At 41.2% G+C, this 17,729-nt stretch overlaps 2 protein-coding genes across 2 annotated transcripts; both read right to left on the reverse strand.

The window, feature by feature from the left end:
* Nucleotides 1-1,926: 1,926 nt before the first annotated feature.
* On the reverse strand, nt 1,927-6,596 carry LOC124289289 (ryncolin-1-like). The gene is made up of 5 exons (XM_046725900.1): nt 6,574-6,596; nt 3,967-4,018; nt 2,720-2,816; nt 2,184-2,440; nt 1,927-2,136 (listed from the first exon to the last, which is right to left on the reverse strand). Exons 1-5 carry the CDS (start codon nt 6,594-6,596, stop codon nt 1,927-1,929), a joined length of 639 nt encoding a protein of 212 aa, XP_046581856.1.
* Nucleotides 6,597-9,077: 2,481 nt separating this feature from the next.
* Nucleotides 9,078-17,218, reverse strand: LOC124289290 (ryncolin-1-like). Its single transcript, XM_046725901.1, has 3 exons — nt 16,842-17,218; nt 15,368-15,464; nt 9,078-9,517 (listed from the first exon to the last, which is right to left on the reverse strand). The coding sequence occupies exons 1-3, from the start codon at nt 17,151-17,153 to the stop codon at nt 9,078-9,080; spliced, it is 849 nt and encodes a 282-aa protein (XP_046581857.1). The 5' UTR covers nt 17,154-17,218.
* Nucleotides 17,219-17,729: the final 511 nt, after the last annotated feature.

Raw genomic sequence — 17,729 nt, forward strand, 5'->3', positions numbered from 1 at the left:
AACTGGGAAATTTCGCATTTTTATTCTTGTGACTTGACATTCTGTATACCCATGTTTTGGAACGGCGGTGTAGCCTAATGGAACTGATTATGGCACTGTCAGTGTATCGAGTACATCACGCAGATCTCAGCAATGAAATAATAACAATTAAACCATCTTACCATCTCTTGTTCTTTTATAGTGCCCTGAAGAAAGAATGTGAAGTTTCTTTTTTGACTCAGTATATCAATGGATCTCTGAAGCGACGAGACCAGGTGTTTGTCAAATGGGGAAAGCATGTTTTGCTCCAGTCACAAGTTTCAATACAATTATGTGTTTGTTGCCTAAGGCCGTACAGCAGTACTTCTGTGGGTACCTGGATTGATGGGTTCACATACACAGACACCTAGAACAGGTGTGACGATCGACACATCCAAACCTATCACTTACGTATCAGTTTTCTAACGGTGTCGCCCGGTGTCAACGAATCGTGTGGCGACACACCCAAATGGCCCTTTCATAATACTCAGTAAGTCGCTGGTATTCATCTTGAATCAAGTCGAACACAATATCGGAGGCATTATTGGTGTAAATAACTTAGTTGACTTCAGTGGTGGACTGTTCTTTGTTAAAATTCTCCTTAAGACACGATAAGTGACCTGTCGGTTGGTCTTGACGTTTCAGTTAGTACAGAACAATTGCTGCTTTTGTTGGTAACCTTTATTATTCGTTTAGTAAACAATTTCTAACAGAATGTCCGTTACATTACAGTTTGGGTTGATACAACTTATAGTTTCTTAATCCGTGAAGATCCGGGTTAGAATTGGTCTTCAGCAACCCATTCTTGTCGTAAGAGACGACAAACGGGATCGGGTGGTCAGACTCGCTGACTTGGTTGACACATGTCAACATATCCCAATTGTGTAGATCGATGCTCAGGCTGTTGATTATTTACAGACTGCCGTCATATAGCTGGGATGTGGCCGAGTGCGGCGTTAAACAACAACCAAACCAAACAGTGTCATAAAGTAAAGTTTCATTTGGTGGTAAGAAAAGATCTTCTGTCTCGAGATGTTATATGGGTAAGATACAATATAATTAGCTTTCGAAAATAGTGGGAGTTTGGGACCGACTAGTTTATATTCCAGAGAGGGGGCAAGTGTCGACAATATGTGCTCTGATCTGCACGGTGGCACCTGCACTTATAAACGACAAAATAAGAAACTTGCAAGTCTTCCGGGCAATTTCTTTTCTTATAGAACAGGAGCACAAAAATCTTTTTAATTTACTTCTGGAGAATATTTTCGGAAAATTCAGCAGCGTATTAGTTGTGAATGGGTCTTGATATTTCTTTTGAATATAAAGTGCATCGCATAGACGGATCCAGAAATGTTCAAAGCGGTGTGTGTGTGTGTGTGTGTGTGTGTGTGTGTGTGTGTGTGTGTGTGTTTTTTAAGGGGTTTTTTTGCCATTGCAAAACATTAACTTCAATGTGGTCTTTAGTCATTTTCAACCCCCCACCCCCTCGGATCCGCCACTGCATCGTATGAAGTATTTCGAATGTACTGCGTATGTATGGTAAACATACTTTAAATGTATTCAGAATGAAAAACTGGCAATTTACATGATCACATTAGCATGTGTGATGAATGTTATGAGCATGTGAATGTTACGTGTATGTGTGGTGAATGTTATGAGCATGTGAATGTAACGTGTATGTGTGGTGAATGTTAAGTGCATGTGTGGTGAATATTAAGTGCAAGTATCGTCCATGTACAATCATTGTCTTCTGATTTTTAGGGAATCAGTCTATTAGGCGGGACCTATTAACATATAAATACTTTTGCATTCGTGGGCGCTACCATCATTAAGAGCCCATACAATGTCATATGTGTAGTGAGGATTCGTCTGACAGACATCCAACCCGTTCCACCAGGCTCCACGATGCTACTCGGCACAAGGGTTGACTGAGTTGTTGCAGTGATCCTTGGCACAGAAGTGACTCCCATCCAGGGTTGTAGCTGGGTCCCCGAGGTTGAAGCGGTCTCCGAAAACGCCATCCCCAGTGAACCCCGACACCGACAGCTGATACTCCGAGGCCTCGTCACCCACGGAGAAGGCGTTGTAAGATATTTGTCCGGGAGTGCCGTCAAACTTCTTCAAGGACATGTAGAGCGTGTAAGCGTGAGTTTATGAGGACGGACGCTGGTCAGAGCATGCATCTTCTCCAGACCCAGCCACATGTAACAGTTGGAGTGGGTGAAACCAGACTTGTAGTCGGCCCAGGGAACGTCGAGGTATGTCACGGGCGCAGCCTCACAGCCACTGATGGTTTTGTCCCTGAACATGATCATGGCGGTGACTCCTTGACATTCCAAGTCAAAAGGTTGTGCGGCTTTGGTCGGCCAGACTGTGTAGGTGCCAGTAGAATTACCAACGTACAGGGAAACGTCTGTACAGTCTGAAACAGTGACATGATGACTGTCAGACACAGGTCAGTGATGGACAATGATGAACAAGAGCAATGAAGGAATCAACCAAGAACATCAATGTGTTAGTGACGTGACTGGCCTAGATGCACGTACAGTGACAACCTGAGAGTCGAAACCCACCGTCACAGGTTTCCTTCATGCCAAATGGACGCAGTTTCTATCTGGCGTTACTGAAGGAAAGTGATATTCTTAACATGAACTCTTTCATCTTTTGCTTCGTTGAGGAGATCTTCATATAACTGATTTACCTTCTATCCTGGTCTCACAGATCCCTCCTGTAAAGGCAGGCAGACAGAGACAGGCATCATCATCAAGGGTTCCTCCATTCTGGCATGATGGCGAGGTCTAAAACGAAACAGGTGTTCAATTTAATTAAAATATAGAAAGGAAAGCTTAACTGGAGGTTACAAGGTGAAGCGCTTGGGTAAGATACATAAGGACGGGTGTATTTCTTAAAAATGGACCTTCCACTATTTTTTGTATTGCAATGTAGAAAAGCTATTTATGTCGCCATTTGTGAATGCAACCTATCCACGATTACTCTTGTTTATTTTGGGTTTAAAGAAAAATGTAACAATGAGCTAAATCATTTTTTAACATCAGGGGCGTTTAAGGTAGCGTGGTGCTTAAAGTGTTCGTTCGTCAAGCCGCTTCCAGATTCCCAACATGGGTCCAATATGGGAAGCCAATTTCTGGTGTCCCTAGTCATTATGATGTAAAAAGAGTCGTAAAACTATACTCACTCACACACACTAACATGATATAAGGATAGTTTAAGGATATATTATGTTCTTGTCACGATATTGGCGAAATACTTTATATTGTACCTCACTTACACTCTAGAGGGAGGAGACCTAAAAATTGGTCTTCACACAAAGTACCAATGCGGAGAGTCGAACCCGGGTCTTCGGAGTGACGAGCGAACGCTTTAACCACTGGGCTACCCCACCGGCCCCAAATCAGTAGGATGGCTCTTTAAGTTTCCAAATGTCAACTGTCCCTTCATGTGGAGCAATATTCCACCAGATCCAGCCTTTGGTGCTTACATTTCTCAACTTTTGAGGTACAATCAGACATGCTCGATGGATCAACATGTCAAAGAGCATCATTCGACTCTTGCTCAGAAGTTGTCTCATCAAGGTTAGGACACAAAATGCATGAGTTTTTATTGTAAACATGTGGCTAAATTGCTAAAAGAGGCGTAAAATACTCACGAACACACATTCACGTTACCCGAAAAAAAACATCACCTATAATGATGTGCATTTGTGGACTCGCAGTCTCACACCATGTGAAAATAGAGGTTTCTGAGAATCTAGTTGTTTTGTATATTGCTGTTATATAGTATAATGCTATCTTATGGTCTTGTCACGAATTTCTACAGTATGCATCGCCATGACAACTACCATTCCACGAGGATTTGTCTCAACACACCTCTCTCACTCTATCTCGATTTGCAAATATTTATCTTGAGTTTATTAAACTTTCAACTCACCTGTCTAGAGGTCGTAACGTCTATGAAAACCTCGCAGGTTGGATAGGGGACGCTGACAGGAACAACAGGCTGACATATTGACACTTCATACGTGTGATGAAATTATTGAACGACTTTTACAAATTTCCTCTCAAAATACAGTTTTCTACTTTACGTTATAGGAATCACATAAAGCGAGTCCACTTATCTCCTTAATATCCAGTTCAGGTCGTTGAATTAGTGCTAGTGTGAATTGGCTGTTTGATGGTTATTGAACGATATGAAACCATCGATATATCTGAAGCTTGAGTTACCTTTGACCTTTTTTCCTTACGTTTGTCGTGTAGATAGTGGTGTACAACGTTGAAAAATCAATCGTTTTCACAGAACTAAACTTGGCCCTATTCTGATATTGTAAGTATTCAAGGAAATTCTTTTAACTGTTTAGAATCCACATAGTATTTTACATCAGTGTTATCATAGCTGTGGTGCTAATAATTGTATGTTGCTTCTTAGCTAGTACTAAGTTTAGTTTGACAGAGGAATATCAAATGCTTTATGTCATTATATTGCATCAGTTATACAGAAAGCACGCATTCAACATAATACGACAGAGATGGTTGTACTTATTCTTTTAGTGTTACGGTTAAAAATTTGCCTGACAAAAGGTTTAAGAATCCCCTTTGAACCAGCAAAATAGAACACAGACAAATCTAAAATATTAAATAGTATATTGAACAAACAATGAGCAAGCTACAATGAATAACAATACATATATCTAGTACAATGCAATTGAGTCACAAATATAAAATATTGGGTCACAAATATAAAATATTAACTCACCAGGGTCTTGACATTTACAGTGAGAGCAGATATACTGATTGAAGGTTGTTTACAATGGCTACAGTTGAATATACATAAACACGATCAGTCTTGAAATGTAGGTCAGCTTGACAATGGCAGACAGATGTACATAAATCTAGTCATATGAAAAGTCGCACAACGCAACAACCAGCCTTTATATAGCTCTTACACAGTTCTCGAGCATTTCTAGCAAAGCTAGGCAGCATCATTATCCACTCAGAACATTATGTGATTTTCTCGAACATACGACCGGAAGTCAAAGCAAAATAAAGCCAGTCAAGGGAGGCAACTCTGAAGTGCTATCTCAAAAGGCATAACGCTATAAATACTATTGCCATTGAACATATGTGATGCAAGATGTGAGCCGCAACCCACACTCAAAACTTTAAATATTGTGACCCATAATAGTTATGACTTAATCCATGTGATATTACAAATTACAAAACAAACACTCTCATAACACTTAGAGTGTTCGAGAAACAACGCCAGTGCATCATTTTCAGTGCTGTGATAAAGAACCCTTCATATACACATGTACAGGGAAACGAATACCGCAATCCATATGATTTTGACCTCCCATATAGGCATTTATGTTTAGATCCTAAATATGTTTATTTGTATGATTAGTATGACCATTTTATATATCAGATGTACACATGCTACAATCAAAGGCAAGTATTACGTGCAAACTGTGTACTCATCATTAAGCAAATATCACGTTTTAGTCAACGGTTTGTACAGCTCAACAACTTCAATCAACCTCAGTCAACTGACATCTGCTCAAGGATGGCAAGTTATTGTGATGCGATAAGCTGTCATGTCAGTGAGGATTCTTGTAAGAGAGGCTTGTTGTCATCCATCAGCCGATTGTCCAGAAGACATCAGCAAACCAATGACGTCAAGGTCCATGAGGTCGACCACGAGTGATAACTCCTAGAGAGGATATAGCACTTCTCAGAATCACAAGACGTCACCCTTTAGAATTGTTGTTTGCCCAAAAGAACGGTCTGAAATCTCCGAACATTGGCCAAGCATAGAGCCAGACTTCCTATCGTTTTGAGGTTTATTATGTACAAAGTAGCTTGGAGTCAAGCTCTAAATGGACCACGGTATATCACTGACATCCTGGACAGGATGGTTGTACCACATACCCTAAACACGAGGCCAGTCTCGGTCAGGTGTTCTTTCTGTCTTAAACCCAAAGATTATCACATGTCGTCATGAGGGCAGTATCAACTAGTCAGAGTCAATTGTCGGTCTAAATTTCATACTGTCTCATGTGAGATACCTGTATATGAGCATAAGCCTCTTTCAAAGACCTACTGTGATATGCGTGACATATCTTAAGGCTCTGGTCTCAATATTTCACTTTGACTGCACTTTATATTCCTTGTTGGAAAACGACAGCGAGAGTGTTCCTTTCATTGAGATCGGATTATGCTGTACAATATTCTGTTAAACGTGGTGGTTCTTGCATCTGTTCAGGCCTTATGTTATAATATTATCTCAATGAAAAGTTGATGTAGAATGGAGGATATAAATGTTCATGTATACGCTCTACATTTGACATTTCATTACTCTCAAGCGGGTGATGGAATCATTTACACATTTCCTCTCGAAATAGTTTCTGTAAATTCTTTGAAAGTCATTAGGCGAATTCCGTCACATTTGTTTCAGTTTGACCCAGATGTAGGCAAGTTATATTCACATTATCCGGAATCGGAAGTTTTTAGTTTTAAATTGATTTGGGTATTCCTAATTTACCTGAGGAAACCGTTCCTGTACATAGTATAACAATCTTGGGCACTAGTATAAAACAAAGAACACAAGAAATGCATTAAGTTTGGTTGTCAAACAACGTCTTCAAAAACTGGAATGCAATGAAATAACTGTTGCTGACTCTAACATTAGGATTTCTTCTAGTGTAAAGAGTCTTGGTGTATTCATTGACTCCCGCCTCAGTGTATGCGCACGTGGACTACCTAAGTAGAACTTGTAACTACCACCTACGGCCCATTGGGAACATTCGCTGTCTCCTAACAACTGATGCTACCACAACTCTGATTCAGGCCTTAATCATGTCTAGACTAGATTATTGAAACAGTCTCCTCTTTGGCATCAACCACGAGCTCCTTACACGCCTTCAAAAGATCCAAAACACTGCAGCAAGAATTGTCACCAGGACGTCTAGACGATCACACTTCATCCCAGTTTTGAAAGACTTTCACTGGCTGCCCGTTGAGGCAAGGATCCACTTCAAAACATTGTAACTCGCCTATAGATGTCAGCATGACCTGGCCCCAGCATATCTCAGGGAACACAACTGAGATCACAAGGCATTCAGAAACCACCAACATGTCTTGTCTGGTCCAAGAACTAAACGGACACTAGTTGGTGAAAAGGCTTTCTGTGCATCAGACCCCATATTTTGGAACAATCTCCCTCATGCCATAAAGAGTTCACCAACCATTGGCACATGCCTCAGTTAAAAACTCTAGTTCTTTTAGGACGTTTTGTCTGTTTTGTACAGTATATCAGCACAAAGAGTGTGACTTCCATAAGCGCTTTGAGCATGCATGCAGATGGGATGGACTATAACGCTATATAAATACCCATAAGATATACTACCCATATATGTGCTATTAATAGGCCTAGTAATCCGTTCCTTTGTCACGTTAACTGTTTTCATCAGAGAAAAGCCTATTTTGATGTCATATTTTCTCGAGGGAATGTCTCAAGATATAAAGGTCAACGAAACCGGATGGTCACGATCCACATTCTGCCGAGTAAGCTGGGCCTAAAAGGCAAACTTCTGTTTAAATCATATGAAAGGATCTCTGAAGCAATCAGACCAGGTGTTTGTCAAATGGGGAAAGCATGTTTTGCTCCAGTCACAAGTTTCCATATAATTATGTGTTTGTTGCCTAAGGCCGTACAGCAGTACTTCTGTGGGTACCTGGATGAATGGGTTCACATACACAGACACCTAGAACAGGTGTGACGATCGACACATCACTTACGTATCAGTTTTCTAACGGTGTCGCCCGGTGTCAACGAATCGTGTGGCAACACACCCTAATGTCCCTTTCAAAATACTCCGTAACTCGCTGGTATTCATCTTGAATCAAGTCGAACACAATATCGGAGGTATTATTGGTGTAAATAACTTAGTTTTAATTGACTTCAGTGGTGGACTGTTCTTTGTTTAAATTCTCCTTGAGACACGATAAGTGACCTGTCGGTTGGTCTTGACGTTTCAATTAGTACAGAACAATTGCTGCTTTTGTTGGTAACCTTTATTATTCGTTTAGTAAACAATTTCTAACAGAATGTCCGTTACATTACAGTTTGGGTTGATACAACTTATAGTTTCATAATCCGTGAAGATCCGGGATAGAATTGGTCTTCAGCAACCCATGCTTGTCGTAAGAGACGACAAACGGGATCGGGTTGTCAGACTCGCTGACTTGGTTGACACATGTCAGCGTATCCCAATTGTGTAGATCGATGCTCAGGCTGTTGATTATTTACAGCCAGCCGTCATATAGCTGGAATATTGCCGAGCGGGGCGTTAAACAACAACCAAACCAAACAGTTTCATAAGGTAAAGTTTCATTTGGTGGTAAGAAAAGATCTTCTGTCTCGAGATGTTATATGGGTAAGATACAATAAAATTAGCTTTCGAAAATAGTGGGAGTTTGGGACCGACTAGTTTATATTCCAGAGAGGGGGCAAGTGTCGACAAACAACAACCAAACCAAACAGTTTCATAAGGTAAAGTTTCATTTGGTGGTAAGAAAAGATCTTCTGTCTCGAGATGTTATATGGGTAAGATACAATAAAATTAGCTTTCGAAAATAGTGGGAGTTTGGGACCGACTAGTTTATATTCCAGAGAGGGGGCAAGTGTCGACAATATATTCCAGAGAGGGGGCAAGTGTCGACAATATGTGCTCGGATCTGCACGGTGGCACCTGCACTTTTAAACGACAAAATACGAAATTTGCAAGTCTTGCGGACAATTTCTTTTCTTATACAACAGGAGCACAAAAATCTTTTCAATTTACTTCTGGAGAATATTTTCGGAAAATTCAGCAGCATATTAGTTGTGAATGGGTCTTGATATTTTTTTTTAATATACAGTGCATCACATAGGCGGATCCAGAAATTTTCAAAGCCGTGTGTGTGTGTGTGTGTGTGTGAGTGTGTGTGTGTGTGTGTGTTTCAAGGTTTTTTTGCCATTGCAAAACATTAACTTCAATGTGGTCTTTAGTCATTTTCAAAGCCTCCAATCAGGTTAAAGCGGTCTCCGAAAACGCCATCCCCAGTGAACCCCGACACCGACAGCCGATACTCCGTGGCCTCGTCACCCACGGAGAAGGTGTTGTAAGATACTTGTCCGGGAGTGCTATCAAAATTCTTCAACGATATGTACAGCAAGTAAGCTCTGACGCTGGTCAGAGCATGCATCTTCTCCAGACCCAGCCACATGTAACAGTTGGAGTGGGTGAAACCAGACTTGTAGTCGGCCCAGGGAACGTCGAGGTACGTCACGGGCTCAGCCTCACATCCACTGATGGTTTTGTCCCTGAACATGATCATGGCGGTGACTCCTTGACATTCCAAGTCAAACGGTTGTGCGGCTTTGGTCGGCCAGACAGTGTAGGTGCCAGTAGAATTACCAACGTACAGGGAAACGTCTGTACAGTCTGAAACAGTGACATGATGACTGTCAAACACAGGTCAGTGATGGACAATGATGGACAAGAGCAATGAAGGAATCAACCAAGAACATCAATGTGTTAGTGACGTGACTGACCTAGATGCATGTACAGTGACAACCTGAGAGTCGAAACCCACCGTCACAGGTTTCCTTCATGCCAAATGGACGCAGTTTCTATCTGGCGTTACCGAAGGAAAGTGATATTCTTAACATGAACTCTTTCATCTTTTGCTTCGGTGAGGAGATCGTCATATAACTGAAGATTTACCTTCTATCCTGGTCTCACATATCCCTCCTGTAAAGGCAGGCAGACAGAGACAGGCATCAGCATCAAGGGTTCCTCCATTCTGGCAAGATGGCGAGGTCTAAAACAAAATAGGTGTTCAATGTAATAAAAAATATAAAATATAGAAAGGAAAGCTTAACTGGAGGTTACAAGGTGAAGCGCTTGGGTAAGAGGCATAAGGACGAGTGTATTTCTTAAAAATGGATCTTCCACTATATTTTGTATTGCAATATAGAAAAACTATTTATGTCGCCATTTGTGAATGCAACCTATCCACGATTACTCTTGTTTATTTTGGGTTTAAAGAAAAATGTAACAATGAGCTAAATCATTTTTTAACATCAGGGGCGTTTAAGGTAGTGTGGTGCTTAAAGTGTTCGTTCGTCAAGCCGCCTCAAGATTCCCAACATGGGTCCAATATGTGAAGCTATAAGGATAGTTTAAGGATATATTATGTTCTTGTCACGATATTGGCGAAATACTTTATATTGTACTTCACTTACTCTCTGGAGGGAGGAGACCCAAAAATTGGTCTTCACACATCGTACCAATGCGGAGAGTCGAACCCGGGTCTTCGGCGTGACGAGCGAACGCTTTAACCACTGGGCTACCCCTGCAGCCCCCAACTCAGTGGAATGGCTTCAAGTTTCCAAAAGTTAACTGTCCCTTCATGTGGAGTAATATTCCACCAGTTCCAGATTTTGGTGTTCACATTTCTCAACTTTTTGAGGTACAGTCAGACATGCTCGTTGGATCACCATGTCAAAGAGCATCATTCGACTCTTGCTCAGAAGTTGTCTCATCAAGGTTAGGACACAAAATGCATGAGTTTTTATTGTAGACATGTGGCAGAAATTTCAAAATCTGGCACATCAGTGACAAAAGATGATCTCCGATGCAATTCCTTATTTTGACTTTTACCCAACAGTCCCGATATTCTCAGGTGAACAATTTACTTGCCTATGTTTATGACACTGGTGGGGCAGGATACGCTAAGATCTGGTATCATCACTGTTTTTGTGCTGATTCATAATACATTCTCAAGACACAGATAGAATTGTACAATAGATTTCTTTTAGATGTGGAAAGGTGTCGCTCATATGCTTTGAATATATTCAAATTAGAACTCACCTGACTGGAAGTGGGGAACTCAGTGAAAACCTTGCAGGTAAGGTTGGGAACACTGACAGGAACGACACGCTGCTCCATTGTCAAGACGGAGCATTTGTTGTCGTCGTTGCAGTAGATGAGACCGGTGCAGTTGGTGACGCCGTTGCAGGTGTTGGCACATTCGAGAGCCGAGGTTGTCTCTACGTAGTCGAAGACCATTGTTGCATCAATATGTGTCTGTTCTTCCTTGGAAAACCGCTGTGCAGAACACTGAGGTGAGCAGTTGACATTCACTGCTGTATAAACAGTTACAAGCAAGAGTTGAAAACAAATCATATTTTGATTGCAGTGTAAGAAGAAGTTTCAAGATCGGCTCCAACAACCGTACCACTGTGATATGTGTGACAGATCACCTGACTGTTTCCCTGGATGTCTGTGTTTGACTTTAACTATAACTGTGTTTGACCATTACCATGACTTCATGATATATCTGTATCCATAAAATGAAAGTTTCCTTTTGTCTGACAGCATGGCACGCAATACTCAATTAAACGTGGTGATTCTTAATTCTACCTTATCTCAAAGAAGAACAAAACTAAGATCAGATAATGATATTTAATTAAAGATATAGATTTTTTTCATTTTTTAACATTTGTTGTATACGCTGAGCATATTGACACTTCGTCACATTCACACTTGGGGTGAAAATATTGTTCTGCTTCAACACCTATTTTATTCCAACACAATTGTCTCTAAGTCATTAAGCGAAATTCGCGATATGGGTTTCGTTTGGATTCAAATCCCCACAATGAAACGGTATATTTACACATTCTACACAGGGATTCAATGAGCTTTCAATTATTGGATGACTATTACTGACTTGTCTGAGGATCGTTCCTGCACACTGTATAGCCTCGGGGTGCTAGTGTGAAGCAAAGAACTCTTGAAATACACAAAGATCGGTGGTCAACTTTGTATTTAATTGAAGAAACTTTAGGTCTAATTGTGTATCTTAGTAAACAAAACGAAGGTGAAATCTGTTTACTCATAAAATATACTGTCAATACAAACCCAAGTTTGAGCTACATACTGCCCTTGAGCAAGTTCATGATACAGCAACAGGGGCTGATGATAATCACTATCAGCTCCGAAAGCATTTGCCTGATTCATATCTGGAAACACTTCTAGATATGTTTGAAAAAATATGGACATCAGAGAATTTTTCGCCCTCGTGGCGTAATGCCATTGTGGTCCCTATATCAAAACGTGGCCAAGATCATACTGATCCTTCTAATAACAGACCAATATCTATAAAACCATGGAACGAGTGGTTAATAATAGATTATTTTGTACTTGGAAACCAATAACTTAATGAATAATATACAAAGTGGTTTCCGATGTAACAATGATCATATGCCAGGTTAGAATCCTTTGTTAAAAATGCCATAGTATCTAAACAACATGTTCTCTCAATTTTCTTCGATCTTGAAAAAGCCTACGATACCACTTGGAAGCACGGTATTCTGAAGGATGTACATGATATTGGTTTGAGAGCTCGTTTACCTCATTTTATCTCCAAATTTGTAACAGACAGGCATTTTCGCCCTGGGTCCACCCTGTCTGATCATTACAGTCAGGATCAGGGTGTTCAACAATTTGCCAGTATTTTGTCTTTCAGAGGTTTTAACTGATTCAGTTGATGGATCACTTTTCGTGGATGATTATAATGTTTTTTGTCGTGGTGACAATAAATTTCTCAAATGGTCAATTGAAAATGGTTATAAATTTTCTAAATCAAATACAAATTGTTATATCTGCATAAGGACCTAGAACTATTTTTAAATGGCACTCCCATCCAAGTTGTAAAGGAGGCCAATTCTTGCGACTTATCTTTGACTCTCATTTGATTGAGTGAGTGAGTTTAGTTTTACGCCGCACTCAGCACTATTACGGCTACATGGCGGCGGTCTGTAAATAATGCAGGTGTGCGAGGAAGGATGGAGACGGCACAGCACAGGTAAATGAATCTATAACTTTGTCGGCACTTGCGCATCAGCATTGTGGGATGTCAAGGTCATTGGTGTCAAGGACACAGTATGATAACAACAGCGAAGGAGACGTGTTTGATTGAGTGACTTGTCACGGTTTTACCTTTCTGCATAAAAGACAGACGTTGTGTGTACATATGTCACGGGGAACGTAATGTTCCATCACGTCAGCTACAGCCACAGAACCTCCAACAGCTGGTACATGCACTGCAGGGAGAATGTGTGAACATTCACCAGGCCACAATTCGCAATCTGATTGGGTCATAGGGGCGACGATGCCAGTCAGTTCTCTACTCTTATGGGGGGACATACAAGATACTGAGTTTGGATTTACGCCGCTTTTAGCAATATTCCAGCAACATCACGGCGGGGCACACCAGAAATGGGCTTCACACATTGTACCCATGTGGGGATTCGAACCCGGGTCTTCGGTGTGACGAGCCAACGCTTTAACCATTAGGCTGCCCTACCGCCCCTGAAATTTAAACAATGTATTATTTATATTATACATAAAGTATACATCTGAAAACTAGTTTTGCGTTTATTTGTTTCTTCTTTCTTGGCAGACTATATTCCCTATTGAGAGCAGGTGACATAGCCATCAGGATATCTACATTTTGATTAGGACTGAGAACTCAGGGTGCACGTTCAGATATACTACTGAAGGCTTAAATTTAACTACAGTTTTCATAATTGAAAGAGGTTAACATAATGACATAACATAATTTACATAAGTAGCAACAACAGAAGAATAGCATTGCAACAACGTGATGGACAGGGTCCACATGATGAGGAGGCAAATCAAATGGGACTAATCATACAAGCGTGAGATGGAGCGATTCACTCAGGGGGAAGCAGACATGACTTAACAGACAGCGAATTCCACACACTCTGAATAGCAATGTCAATGCATCACAACTGAAATTATCCCAAGACTCCAAAACATCCAAGTCATACTGAAGGTGGCCAAAGACGGTATTATAGACATTGTTTTATTTTAGTTTTAATAAACCTCAGTGCTGTACATTCCCTTGCAAAAGTACCGCACATGTATAGTGCATATGTCGTGAAAGTTGTGTACGAGGACGGTACATGTATAGTGCATGTGTCATGAAAGTTATATGCCAGTACCGTACATGCATAGCTCATATGTCGTGAAGGCTATGTGCAAATGCCGTTTACATATCGTTAACCATTAGGGAGTCAGTGTTAGGCAGGATATATGAACATGTAGATGCTTTTGCATTCGGAAGGGGTGCCATCAGCAAGAATCCAATAAATGTCATATCGTTGGTGAGGATTCGTCTGACAGACATCCAACCTGTTCCACCAGGCTCCACGATGCCACTCAGCACAAGGGTTGACTGAGTTGTTGCAGTGATCCTTGGCACAGAAGTGACTACCATCCAGGGTTGACGCTGGATCCCCGAGGTTGAAGCGGTCTCCGAAAACGCCATCCCCGGTGAACCCGGACACCGACAGCTGATACTCCGAAGCCTCGTCACCGACGGAGAAGGTGTTGTAAGCTACTTGTCCGGGAGTGTTATCAAATCTCTTCAGTGACATGTACAGCGAGTAAGATCTGACGCTGGTCAGAGCATGCATCTTCTCCAGACCCAGCCACATGTAACAGTTGGAGTGGGTGAAGCCAGACTTGTAGTCGGCCCAGGGAACGTCGAGGTACGTCACGGGCGCCGCCTCGCAGCCACTGATAGTTTTGTCCCTGAACATGATCATAGTAGTGACGCCTTGACATTCCAAGTCAAACGGTTGTGCGGCTTTGTTCGGCCAGACTGTGTAGGTTCCAGTAGAGTTACCAACGTACAGGGACACGTCTTTACAGTCTGAAACAGTAAAACATTGACTCTCAAACATAGGACAATGGTGGACAAAAGCAAAAGTGTCATATATCAAGGGCATCAATGTGTTAGTGAGTTGGACATAAACCAACTTTGTACAATATTCGAATTGGTTAAAACATAGACATGTTATGAATGAACTGTGACCCATCATACGAAGTAAGAGAGTCAACCCATTTTGAGCAGCATCGTCTATTAGCTTGACGACGAAACACTTTGGTGAAATTCATGAGCTTGGTTGGTGCCGACTGACCTGGAAGCATGTACAGTGACAACCTGAGGTTCGAACCCACCATCACTGGTGTTTCTCGCGCCTAACTGACGCAACTTCTTTATGGCGGTACTGATGGAAGGTGATATTCTTAACAGGAATTCTTTAGGGATTCATCTTTTGCTTCCTTGCAGAGATCTTCACGATTGGTGAGTCCGGTTACACATACAAATGAAACTTCTGGGAAATGACCCTTACAAAACAGGATCACATAAATATGTCACGATGCCAAAATATTCCAAATCTGTAACTGAAGGTTTACCTTCCATCCTGGTCTCACACTTCCCTCCTGTAAAGGCAGGCAGACAGAGACAGACAGCACCATCAAGGGTTCCTCCATTCTGGCATGATGGCGAAGTCTGAAACAAAACAGGTGCTGTTGGTTTTTCTCTAGTTCAAAACAAACAAAGGAAAGCTATACCAGATGTTTGCAGGTGGAAAACACTTTAAAGGAAGAACAACTGGCAGGTTTCTTTAAAATGCGATTTCCAATAGCTTACAATGCTGGCTTGTTATGCCGAAAGGTACGGGTTCGATTCCCCTTATGGATATAATGTCTGAAGCCCATTTCTGGGGTTCCCCACAGTCAGATTCCTTTATTGCTCAAAACAAACATAGGAAAGCCATACCAGATGTTTGCACGGGGAAAACACTCAGAGGACTGACTGACTGACTGAGTTTGGTTTTTCGCCGCTTTTAGCAATATTCCAGCAATATCACGGCGGGGGACACCAGAAATGGTCTTCACTCATTGTACCCTTTTGGGATTCGAACCCAGGTCTTCGGCGTGACGAGCCAACGCTTTAACCACTAGACTACCCCACCGCCCCAACACTCAGAGGAAGAACAACTGACAGGTTTCTTCAAAATGCGATTTCCAATAGCTTACAGTGCTTGCTTGTTATGCCGAAAGGTACGGGTTCGATTCCCCTTATGGATATAATGTCTGAAGCCCATTTCTGGGGTTCCCCACAGTCAGATTCCTTTATTGCTGAAGGCGGAGTAAAACCAAACTCGTTTGCCCATTTTAACTTTACCCCAAAGAAAACAACGCAGTTACTACACATTTCTGGATTTCTCATATCAGTTGTAAAGACAAAATATGATATAATCTAGTTTATACAAGTTTTATATACAGTCTCTATGTGGAACTCGAACCAATATAAGTCTTTGTTATTTCAAAGAAGATATGATCTATGTACCTACAATTATACGTGCAACCTATCCACTCAAAGTATTTGTTATGTCCTGTTAAGGAAAAGTGTCACAAGACTTGAGTATTTACACAAGCGGAATTCAATCAAGACAAACATGGATTTTCAACCTAAGAGGTGTTGGGGTAGCCTTGTGGTTACAGTGCTTCCTTGTTATGCCAGAAGGTACGGGTTCGATTCCCCTTTGGATATAATGTCTGAAGCCCATTTCTGGGGTTCCCCACAGTCAGATTCCTTCCAAACTCGTTTGCCCATTTTAACGTTACCCAAAAGAAAACAACAACGAATACTACACATTTCAGGATTTACAGTCTCATATTAGTTGTACACACAAAACATGACGTTATGTCAAACTCGTTAGGAAACGGGAATTTCACACGCTCAATTTGACAGAGTAGAAATCATGATGCGTTTTAGAGGGAGATGTCTGAAGCCAGTCATTGTATCTTTCATATTTAATTCTTTAATATCTTTAATTGATTTACAATTATCTCCCCTGAATATATTCAAATTTGAACTCACCTGACTGGAGGTCGTGACCTCTAAGAATGCCTTGCAGGTCGGGTAGGGAACGCTGACAGGAACGGAAGGCTGATCCAATGTCAACATGGAGCATCTGTTGTCGATGTTGCAGTAAATGAAACCGGTGCAGTTGGCGACGCCTTTGCAGGTGATGGCACATTGAGGGACTGACGTCGTCTGTATGTAGTCGAAAACCATTGCTGCGTCAACACCTGTCTGTACCTCCTGGTAAAAACTCGAAACGGTACATTGTGCACAAAGGATTGCAGTCAATCCTGCAAAACTAGTAAGTAAAAGGTGATACGATTTCATAATTTCCTTCGTGAGATACTTATAGAAGTCTTTCAGTCCGAGCTACTTTCCTTCGACTGTCGCAGTGTGATGTGTGACAGAACTACTCTTGTCCCCCACGCTGTCTGTGTTTGGCCGTTACCATGACTACATTATATATCTGACCACATGGCGAGGGTTGCATTGTGGTTCCACCTTCTTCATAATGATATGATAGAATGGTTGTTGACTTGTTTTGAGAGTATAGAGTTAATTATGTGGATTTAAGATACATTGCATATTGACTCATATTCATAATCCTCACTTTTGTCATTAAGTATGTAAGAATTCCCGTTCATATACAATAACGTTATTGTCCTTTCGTGTCATTAAAAGATATAAGCGACTAGTGTCTTAGTATGACAGAGGTTAGATGACCTTTACACTGTGAGTTTTAACTACTATATTTCCCCGTTCAAACCTCGGGATCACAATTAAACGCCTGTATTCTTCCTGGCACAAATTTCGCCAATTTTATTCTTGCGATTACACACCTACAGTCTGGATTAAGTACTGGGGCCGGGACTCGTTAAACGTAGGTACTTTTGGCCACGAAAT

Source organism: Haliotis rubra, unplaced genomic scaffold (genome assembly GCF_003918875.1).
Source record: "Haliotis rubra isolate DU_JTF1 unplaced genomic scaffold, ASM391887v1 Scf439, whole genome shotgun sequence".
In the NCBI taxonomy this organism is placed as follows: Eukaryota; Metazoa; Mollusca; class Gastropoda; order Lepetellida; family Haliotidae; genus Haliotis; species Haliotis rubra.